The sequence below is a fragment of the Colobus angolensis genome, unplaced genomic scaffold (genome assembly GCF_000951035.1).
Source record: "Colobus angolensis palliatus isolate OR3802 unplaced genomic scaffold, Cang.pa_1.0 Scaffold44, whole genome shotgun sequence".
In the NCBI taxonomy this organism is placed as follows: Eukaryota; Metazoa; Chordata; class Mammalia; order Primates; family Cercopithecidae; genus Colobus; species Colobus angolensis.
In genome coordinates, this window is record NW_012117821.1 from 3575224 (window position 1) to 3585900 (window position 10677).

General features: G+C 55.1%; 1 protein-coding gene across 2 annotated transcripts; it reads right to left on the bottom strand.

The window, feature by feature from the left end:
* Positions 1-902: 902 nt before the first annotated feature.
* FCN2 (ficolin (collagen/fibrinogen domain containing lectin) 2) lies at positions 903-8404 on the bottom strand. 2 transcript variants are annotated; one of them, XM_011957325.1, is made up of 8 exons: positions 8297-8404; positions 6631-6744; positions 5882-5935; positions 4255-4287; positions 3661-3788; positions 3112-3241; positions 2443-2577; positions 903-1840 (listed from the first exon to the last, which is right to left on the bottom strand). In XM_011957325.1, exons 1-8 carry the CDS (start codon positions 8394-8396, stop codon positions 1593-1595), a joined length of 942 nt encoding a protein of 313 aa, XP_011812715.1. In that variant the 5' UTR covers positions 8397-8404; the 3' UTR covers positions 903-1592. The 2 variants fall into 2 exon arrangements, with proteins under 2 accessions (XP_011812715.1, XP_011812716.1); XM_011957326.1 differs by lacking the exon at positions 6631-6744 and having other exon boundaries at positions 1489-1840; positions 8297-8400.
* Between the last annotated feature and the right edge of the window lie 2273 nt (positions 8405-10677).

Genomic DNA, 10677 nt, shown 5'->3' on the forward strand with positions numbered 1-10677 from the left:
AAGACTGCCTGGCAGTGAATGGCTGAAGTGTGAGGCTGCAATGTATGTAAAGTCAGTACCTGTCAATGATGTGCCATCCTGTCTAAAAGCTAGGGACCCAGGTCTATGAGAAAAGAGATGTCTGGGTGTAATTTCCTGGGGCAGCACCCCATCATTTAGTTATAAACCCTCAGGTTTGACAGCTTGCTAGTTTCTGTCCTGAGGACGGGTCAGCCCCCTGGGTGGGTGATGCGGCACCCTCCTGTGGGCCCAGGAAGGAAGGGCCATGCCCAGGGCTGTCCCTGCTTCCCTCTGTCCTGGCTCATCCCAGGCCTTGAACCCAGAGTGAGGAGGGAAGGTGGGGATGGCTCACGGAGGGTGAGGCCGGAGCTGCGCCCTGATCTTCATGGTGCACACCCTCCAGGAACTCAGAGGAAACGGTGCACATCCCCCTAGAAGTCCCAGACACTCAGCCCTCCCCATGACTTGCATGGAGCTTAGACCAGCTAAGACCCAGGAGGGACCCTTGTAGGGGAAGGAGGGGGCCCACATTAAAAAGCTCAGGGATCATGGCCTCCTTGGACCCTTCTGGATCCTCTCTGAGTAGAGGGTAGAGGACAAGGGCAGGGCTGTTATGAGAGGGACCAGGGACCCAAACAGCCATACAAGGGTCAGCACTGGTCGACGCTGGGGTGCGGAGCCTCCGAAAGCCTCATCAGGCTGAGCTGGCCGGGGACTGGGGACAGGGGATGGGTCCTCAGGAGGACCAGGAGGTGGCGAGAGGAGAGGCCAGGTGCCGTCCTCAGCAGACACAAGCTCCTGCGCTAATACACTTTGCTGTCTTACAGGAGGCTTGCGGGCGGAAGGGGCCTTGGCTTTCTGATTCTAACTGCACTGGACTTAGCTGCAGGGCAGCTTTGGGCTGGACACTCATGGCCAAAAGGAGGGTTCTAACCCCCTCAGGAGTGTTTGGGTCCCTCGCACCTGCCTTATGTAACCACTCTCTCCGTTTTGATGAAGGAGTCACAGGCACACAAGCCACTCTTGCTTTGGCTTGTGAGGAAGTAGCGAGCAGGTCCCACGAATACCCAATGGAGCGGGCGGCAGGAAGCCTGGGTGACGGGGGTGAGTGGGCAGAGCTGCGGCTGGGAGGCTGGGGGCCTTGGACAGGCAACAGCATCTCTGAGTGCAGGAGAAACTTCCTCTCCAATGCGCCTTCTCACTTCCCCACCATCCAGCTAACAGAGAAGCCCAGATGGTCGAGCCCCAGGAAGGCATTTAGCCTGCCCAGGGACCCGAGCACAGCTGCACTCTGAGCTCATCACAGCGTCAAAGTCTTGTATTTGTTCTTAAGGAAGGTTCCTGCTGGCATGGTCAGAAACACATTCTTACTCGTTGCCAAGGAAAGACAGAGGTTTGAGGTGAGTTAATGTGACAAATCTGGAAGGGCTGATTGTGGAAACAGAGCAAGATTTGAACCTCTTCCGCACAGCAAGACAAATGCAATTTAGAATCATGACACGTGTTTCTTTTACAAACCCTAGGGCCAAGCTCCCAACCCTACCCCCCACCAACTATGTGTGGAGGCGTCCTGACCCTGAGGCCGGCCCGGGCTAGGCAGGTCGCACCTTCATCTCTGACACCTTGTAGCTGTAATTGTATCCTTTCCCCGACTTCCAGTTGATGCCATTTGCAAAGCTGTCATGAGCCCCCCTGAGGTAGCGACCATTCAGGTTTGACACATGGCAGGTTCTGTACCACCAAGCTCCCTGATACATCACAGCACAATTTCCGGTGTTAAGGTCATTGTCCTGGTCTTTGGTGGAGAAGGAGTTGTTGTTGTGGGACGTCAGGGAATCACCTGTGCAGGAGGAAATGTGAGCATCATTACAGGCAGTAACATCATTATAGGCAGTATAAGTCTTTATACCTGAGGCCTGGCCTGGTGTGTCCTCCATGTATGGTTAAGCAGGTTGTGCACTGCACAATCCAAGAAGTGCAATCCATGACTCCAGTGAATACTACCCTGCTGTTGGCAGTGGTCTTGGCAATTTGTCTTTAGGTCTAGCCCTGCCACCGAATGTGTACTATTTTATTTCACAGAAGAACAGGAGGCAGGGGTCAGGATCATCATTCTCTACTCCAGATTCCACCATGGCAGACCCCTTCCAGCCACGCCCCACAGAGATATCAGCTGCTGTCAGTGTGCATAGGTCCCTGCTCTGCAGAGACTTCCTTCCTACCGGATGTCCTTGCTGGGGTTTCTGCAGTCATGCGCTCATGTGTCCCGTGACCCCCATGCTACGCAGAGCGCAGACGTTAGTGTCTGCATGTAGAGATGGACAAACCGGCTCAGAGAGGTGAGGCCTCTTCCATAAGGCGGCCAGGACACTGAGCACGTTCTCTCCACTTCCCAAACCCCCCTCAGAAGCCCAGGCCGCACAACCCCAAGCAGACACTCACCCGCACTGCCCTCCACAAAGGCCCCCAGCACCAGATTGTACTTCTCCTCCTCGTCGGCCACCTTGAACGATCTGTACTTAGCAAACTGGTGGTTGTCCTCAAAGTCCACCAGGTCTACACGGAGCTCGCTGGTTCCTGTTAGAGGAAGTTTTCAGGGTCCCAGCGGAAGGGCCCTCTACCTTTAGACATGGGACTGGGGATCTGGGGCAGAGCCTGGAAGGAGGTCTGGACTCCATGGGAGCAGAGGGCATAGAGCACCGCAGCTTCCCCGGGGCCTGTGTAGCTCTGACTCGGCAGGGTGAGCTGAGCAACAGGGCGAGACTCTTGACTCCCAAATCCTAGCGGATTAGAGGCAGAGTTGGGGTTGGGCCCAAACTCCACTATGGGGCCACTGTGTCCTTCTTTCCCACTCTCAGGATCTGAGATGCCAATGGAACCAAGACCTGAAGAGGCCTTCAGCCCAGAGCTCTAACCCTCTCCTGTCCTGATGTTGCCAGAGCCTGCGGCAGGGGACGCAGCCCTCGGAGGTCCCAGTGCCACCCTGAGTGTGCTCAGGGCCCGATCCCCTGTGGGCTAAGAGGCGCTTATGTTCCAGGCAGCCCAGGCCTAAGGGGCAGGGGCACCCCCATTCAGGGCCCCCTGACCCCCGAGCCCCAGCAGCGGCCCTACCCCGGGCGGTCAGGGCGTGGATGTTGTCGTTCCCCAGCCAGAACTCCCCCAGCCGACTGCCGAAGCCCTGCTTGTATGCGACCCAGTCTCGGTAGAAGTCCACGGAGCCGTCCACCCTCCGCTGGAAAACCTGTGGAGGAGCCAGGGGACAGGAGGGGACAGGAGCCGGTGGGGGGCAGGCAGACGTCCCACAGCACGGGGGACCCGCCCTCCAGAGGAGCAGCATTTGTAGTTGGCAGAGCATCGCAGACTGGGGGTCCCCAGCACGCCCACCTGGTCTCCTCACAGACCCCACGGGATGAAGGAGGAAATGGGGGCTCAGAGAGGGGAGGCAACAAGCCCCAAGCCACACAGCAGGAGAGCACCAAGCCCCTCCCAGCCTCCCCCACGGCCTGGACTTTTACCCACGGGTCACCTCCCCCATCATCTCTGTCCCCGACCAGGGGAATAGAGAATTCCAGAGTGTGTTCTCCGGCCAGGTGTGCAGCCTGGACTCCGGGTCTCCCAGGCTGACCGCCTCTGCCCAGGGCCCCTTAGCCCCACACTCACAGTCCAGCCCCCTCCGTCCGTGTCCATGTCACAGAGCACAGTGAGGGGCCGGCAGTCAGGCAGGTAGATGGTGTGCCAGCCGCTCAGGAAGTGCCCTCGGTCTAGCAGGTCCTTGCAGGTGCGTGGGCCTGAGAAGAGAACCCAGGGAGTGGCTGCAGGACAGGGGCCTTGGGCAGGGCAGGGACAATGGGAAGGAGGCCCAGGAGGGAGGAACAGGGCCATAGGCGTCTGTATGAACCGAGCAGGACTCTGAGGCCTAGACAGACACACGGCCCCCAGGGCCACGCAGCTGTGATGGCCACACCCAGTCAGCCTGACCCACCCACCTCCCAGTGTCGCCCCCACCTTTGGCTCCTGGGCACCCGGCCTTCTGGGATAGATTAGAAGATAGGAGAAAATTGCCATGGAATGTATGTAAGTTGTCTGGACAATATTTGTCACTTCCTTGAATACTGAGAGGACAAGGAAACGGGCAAGCAACCATTTTCTTTGGTTCCTATTTGTCACTTCATTCCGGCAATGGCGTCGTATGACCCTGAACTTCCAGACAAGAACAGCCACAAGCCGTGGGGGAAAGTGGGGATGGCCAGTCACCTGTCAGGCATGGCTGGGGCTCCCCAGGTGCTCCTGTTCATGGATGAGAGAGGACACACGTGTCACAGTTTGGAAATCAGAGCCCTTCAGCCCCCACGGGTCCACGGACACTGCATAGAAAGTGGAGACCATTTTCTGGGCCTCCCCAGGAGGAGATGGTATGGGTCCAGTCAAGGAGTCCCTGACCCTGCTTCTGTTTTCTTTCCCTCGAGGGTTGCCTACACTGACCCCTCCACCACATGCACCCCCTTTCAGAGGTCCCTGGGGAAGGAGAGGCCACGGTCCCAGAGACTGCTAAGGCCTCCACATGCCAAATAGGGGAAGCCTGGATCTTCAGCGTTCTCCTGAGGTCCCAAGGCCTGCAAACAGCCCATCTTGGTGGACACGGCAATATGATGGCAGTAGGGTTGTTTGGGGTCTGGGCACCAACCCTGCATGTTTTACGTTTAGACGCAACCCATGACTGAGCCTGGGGTTTGGTGAGTGTAGGGCGGTCTTATTCTGAGTAGGTCTGCGGGTAAAGGTGAGTGGGTAAAGGTGAGTGAGTAAAGGGAGCTTCAATTTCCTACTGCATATGTCTCTGATTCTTCAAAATATTCCTCAAGAAAATATATCAGAAAATTCTTTGTTTTAAAGCAGAGAATTTCTAGTAATTCTGTATTTGGAGCTTGTTGGCATGGTTCTCCAAGCCATCTGGGGCTGATCCTGGTTTTCGAGCAGAGTCAGGAGGAGGGGACAAGACAGGGCCTGGTACTCAGGGGACAGAAGCCTGGACTGAGTGGGGCTTAGAGGAATGAGCAGACACTCCCACCCTGCCCTCCCAAAACCATTTCCACCTTAGAGGAGCAGGATTTGGCCTCAGACCCACCCTCAGGGCAGATGCTCCTGCATTGAAAACCTTCCCCTACCTGAGAACCTCTTCCCCCATACAGACTGCCCCCGACTAAGAGCCCCTCCCCACACTACAAGTCCCTCCCCCAATAATCAGAACCTCTCCCCCATCCCAGAATCTCTCCCCCATACTGACAGCTCCTCCCTCCATGCTGATAACACCTCCCCACAACCTGCCCACTGGGAACCCCTCCCCCAACACACACCCCAAGAACCTCTCCCTACACCACCAACAACCCCTCTTCCGACACTGAGAACCCAGCTCCCACACTGAGGACCCCACTTCCCCAAACTGAGGTCCCCCACATACATTGAGAACCAGCTCCCACACTAAGGACCCCACTCCCCCAAACTGAGACCCCCCAACACACACATTGAGAACCCAGCTCCCACACTGAGGACCCCACTCCCCCAAACTGAGACCCCCCACATACATTGAGAACCAGCTCCCACACTGATGACCCCACTCCCCCAAATTGAGACCCCACACACACATTGATAACCAGTTCCCACACTGAGGACCCCACTCCCCCAAACTGAGACCCCCAAACACACATCGAGAACCAGCTCTCACACTGAGACCCCTGCCCTGGACTGAGCCCCAGGAGCGCTGCCTGGGCAGGCATGGACTCCCGCCGGAAGACAGCATGGCAGCCCCAGAAGACCCGCCCACATTCCTCTGCAACTGGGTCTGGAAGGGCCTCAAAGCCCCTCCTCACTCTTGTCCCCTCCTTACCCTTGGACCCAGGTGGTCCTGCCTTCCCAGGAGGTCCAGGGTGGCCGCGTTCTCCTGCAATTTCCAAAGACACTGCCTTGAGCAAAACTCCCCGGCCCAGGATCAGAGGGCCCACCCTGGAGCTGGCGGCTGTCATCTCCAATCATGACCATGACCCTGCTCGTGCTGCGATGTGACTGTGGCCCCACCCGGGCTTGCCCATCCTGCACCAGAAGGTTCTAGACCCAGGACCCAGGCCTCACGGGGCTCTCCTGTTCACTCAGGGGCCGGGAGCTGGAAATCCGGAAACCATGGGTGGAATCTCAGCTCTTTTCCTTCCAAGTGTGAGAACAGAGGGAAATCCCTGGACTCTTTGAGCCCCAGTTTCTTCATCTGAGACAGGTGGAGAAGAGTGTCATGGCCTCCATGTTGAGGTGGGAAGGCGGAAGGAAGTAGAACTTAGAAGTCGTGCCGGTGGCCAAGCAAAGCTGGAATTGGATCAAGGACTAGGAGACAGAGCTACAAAAGCGTGTCCAAATGTGAGCTCATGAAATAGTTAAGAAAGGCACTCCCTCCATTTCAGAATCTTGTTGGGCCCTAGAAGTCAGCTCTGCTCCTGGCTATAGCAGGGACCCGACCCAGGCTCTCGATCCAGGAACCACTAAGCGGGGGGTAAGAAGGGGTGTTGCCCAACTCAGCATCTAATTTCAAAAACAGCAAGAGCCAGTGCCCCCCGCCATGCCTGGCCTCCTGATCCAGCCCGCACCTACCTCTCTTTCCATTGGTGCCTGCCTCTCCCTTGGGCCCAGGGGCCCCGGGCAGCCCCGGGCAGCCTCGGAGAATGGTGAGCTTGTCAGAGCCCTCCAGGCCCACCACCTTCACCTCTGCAAAAAACACAGGTGGCCCCTTAGTGTCACCTGGGCCTGAAGACTCCACTGAGCCACAGACACACCACTCAACTGAAAGGCACCTGCCACCTTGGTGACATCAGGACTCGGCAGATGGCTATAGCCACAGCCACCTCCCTCAGCTGGAGGGTCACCTGGAAGGGAGGTTTTCCTGCCCTGGTGGCTACTTGGTCTGTCCTCACCTCTTGGGCACTGGTCAGGCAGGAAGGTGATTTGGGACAGAACCCTGGCCTTGGAGGCTACCCTGCCCAAAGGCAAACCTTACTTCCTCAGTACTATGTGTCCTGAAACAAGTCTCTTAACCCCTCTGAGTCTCCGTCTCCTTACCTACCTAGAGGTGCAGGTTCATTTCAGCTCCTACCGTTTAGGATAGCATCCTAATCTCGTCTGTTCTATAATCAATATCGGGTGAGAAGGACAGGGAGAGAGGGCTACCATCGCGACTCCCATGCCTGATTTTGGAACAGATCTGAGAATGAATGGGCTCCTGTGGGTCCACCTTGTTCCTCCACACAGGGAGGTGTCCTTCAAGGACACAGAAAGTTGGTGCAAAACTAGAACTGGAATGCAGCTTTGTTGTTTTTAATTAGATAGCTCAAATTCAAGTTAGTGTGTTATGAAAATAACACGTGCTATTATTTGGTCATTTAGAAACTCTAGAAGTGTTTAAGGAAGACAATAACGCCACCCTAACCCCACCACTCCACAGCGAGCCACTAGGAGTTTCCAAGCGAATCTCTGCTGTTGCTGGCCTGTGTCACACTTCACTCCACCGATGGCTTCTTGAATGTGATGTCAGCCACAGCACACCCCAGATCTCTGTGTCTCACGTGCATTCCAGAAATCCCGACACGGATCTCTGCAAGCATCAGGAGCATCCCAATTCCTGACCCTCCATCCCAGCCTCAGGTGGATGAAGTCAGGACCTGACTCCAGAACCTGCATTTTCAACCTGCCCTCCCATGCGTTGAAGCCCATGGTTTGGCACCCGAGTGTCCTCTTGGGAGCCCCGAAGGAGGTCCAGAACTCGTGGGGACCATGTCACCCTTATTGTGCCACATCAGGGACACCATGGGAAATGCCATCTCCAGAGCCCAGCAGGTGCTGGACGGAAAGGTCTCACAGTGCTGATTGCTCATCCCCGCTTGACACCCTGTCTCTCCGTGATGGTGATCATGGCAGAATATCTGACTGGTGTCTGTCCAGCTGGCATCACAAGCCCCACCTCCCCACACACCATGACTGCGCTTTTTACTCTTAGAGGAGGACGTATGGCCCAGGGAGGTTGGAAACCTGCCTCGGTTTCCATTATGGGAGGGCAAGCAGAAGAAGCCCCGTCTCAGATGCCACATCCATTCAGGGCCTCTGCATTTGTTCACATAAGATGAGGTGTGCAGAGCTGCTGTTTTGCTAGACGATGCACCACGTGGCCTGGTGCAAGGCCTGGAAGCCAGGAAGCCACCAATCACGAAGCCACCAGCTTTCAGGGATGAGAAGTTTCCAAAAAGAGGCCCTGGAGTGCCCTTACCTGGACAGGTGTCTGCCGCCTGGACAGCCCAGGCCAAGCCCAGGAAAGTGAGCAGCAGGGTGGCAGGGCCCAGGACCCTCACAGCTCTGTCCAGCTCCATCTCTTCTGGTCTTTGCTTCAAGAGGTCCCTGAGCTCTTATAGGGCTGGAGGAGCCAGCCTCCCTCAGAATCCAATTTCTCATCTTCCGAGTGACAGCCGCTTCCTCTCCGTGGGCTTGGTGACGTCAGCAGGAGGTGCGAGATCATCTCCAGGGCTGCTCCCTTCCCCCCGCCGCCCGCCCCTTGGGGATACCATGGCGACTCTCATCCCTGCAGGGGGACGGTCTCCTTCCGGGGAACAGGCTGACTCGCTTGTGGCCTTGCGCAAAGCCCAGGCCCATCCTCCCACCTTTGTTCGGCGGTGAGCAGATGACACCATGAGCTGAGAACGGGGAACAAGGAAGGGTTTGCTAAAGACGTTCTGCTTCAAAGAGGTCTCTCTCCCTTATCCGAATACCTAGAGTCCCCGTGGCCGGAGCTGGTCATGGGCCACTGGTGTGGGCCTTACATAGTAACCCTCACCACGCCATGAGCAGACTTGGGACGTTCCTCAGGAGGCTTGGAAACTGCCACTATGAGGTCCAGGCAGGCTGCCAGGGTGAAAAGGAGAGGAAAATGCGCGTGTGTTCAGCATTTCCTGGGGCAGTATGTAGAGCACAGTGGCACACACACAGGAGGGAAAGGACAGAAGCGTGGGGAGCCTGGCGGACTATGACCCACGTGCACATCTGAGGGGAAGACCTTGAGGGTGAACGCAGGGGCTTAGCCTGTAGGGAGGATAAGAGGAGGTGAATTTCACTCCTAGGGCCCAGGGAACCGCCTGAGCTCTGAGGCCAGGCATCCCGCCTGTAGGATGGCTGTGGACGTCAGTGGTTGTATTTGCCTTTTGGAGAAGAGCTGGCCTGAAGGTGCAGTCTCACCTGGTACTGAGCCAGGTTAGAGACAGTAGCAGGTGGGGCCCCAGAGGCCGTATACTTAAAGCCCCCAGAGACAGAAGCGGCACTGCACCTCCCACTACCACCACCGCACCCTGCTATCTGCCACCATCGGGATGCCGGGGTGCCTCCTTCCTTAGCAAGATCAGTAGAAGGATTTGTAACTGTGACCCCAGCCCAGCAAAGTCACGCAAGAAACAAAATCCCGTCGGATATTCCTTCAATGCCCATGGAGATGTGTGGTCCTGAGATTATGACTAGTTAAGACTCCCGCCTCCGGTTCCATGGTGTTTAGGACAGACCTCTCAAGACTTAAGGCTGTGCCAGATACAGATGAGGTCCAGGGATGAACCTGGGGAAGACATAGGCTCCATGGCGGTGCAGATATGGAACCTAGGAAGATGGCTTGGAAGCGTCTTCCTCAAAGTCCTGAAGTCACCTGCAGAGGAGCCAGGTCCCTGGAGCTGCCCAGTGAAACCCCAGCAGCCAAAATTTCAGGTCCTTAGGCAAGTTCCTTTACTGCATGCTACTTGTCCTTCTTAATAGAAGCATCTTTCAAGCCTGGATGACTTATAATTAAGCCTAGAAGGCTTTAAAAGCTCAAAGACATTATATTAATATTTTAGTGTTCAAAAATCTAAAAAATATGCTGTTTAAAGTACTTGTAATAATCAAGAGAATTTGGCCTATTGGAGTGGGTGCAGGGTAACTTCAACAGGAAATGGCCACTTGAGTAATTGATTTGGCAGAGTACATTTATGCAGAAACCTTACTGAATTCATATAAACTACTGAATCAGTTTATTGGAACTCTGAGTTTATCACATGGTGAATTTAAACGATTACATTTCTAACAGTTCATATTCAGAAGGATTTTTTAAAGTTAGACAAGGTACTAAAGGATGAATGTGGGTATATTAAATGTATAAATGCAGTAACAATGTTTGAAGGTGTTTAGTTAGCTAAGTTAGGGAATGGACCAAGAATTATTCACAGGTTCCTTATATGTGGTTATTAAAAAGATAGAATAATAAGATTTATAAGTCACACTTTGAAAATGAAGGCAGAATGCAGCTTTTAAAGTGCAATTTTTTTTTTTTTTTTTTTTTTGAAATGGAGTTTCGCTCTTGTTGCTCAGGCTGGAGTGCAATGGTGTGATCTTGGCTCACCACAACCTCCACCTCCCAGGTTCAAGCAATTCTCCTGCCTCAGCCTCCTGAGTAGCTGGGATTACAGGCATGCACCACCATGCCTGGCTACTTTTTGTATTTTTAATAGAGACCAGGTTTCTCCATGTTGATCAGGCTGGTCTCGAACTCCCAACCTCAGGTGATCCACCCACCTCGGCCTCCCTAAGTGTTGGGATTACAGGTGTGAGCCACCGTGCCCAGCCCTAGAGTATGATTTT

Excerpts from the sequence above, each read along its gene's own strand:
- FCN2 (XM_011957325.1), bottom strand. The coding sequence starts at position 8,396 with ATGGAGCTGGACAGAGCTGTGAGGGTCCTGGGCCCTGCCACCCTGCTG. Across the intron at positions 6,745-8,296 it reads GGCGGCAGACACCTGTCCAG|AGGTGAAGGTGGTGGGCCTG; the intron begins GTAAGGGCACTC and ends TGTTTTTTGCAG. Across the intron at positions 2,578-3,111 it reads CCACGCCCTGACCGCCCGGG|GAACCAGCGAGCTCCGTGTA; the intron begins GTAGGGCCGCTG and ends TTCCTCTAACAG.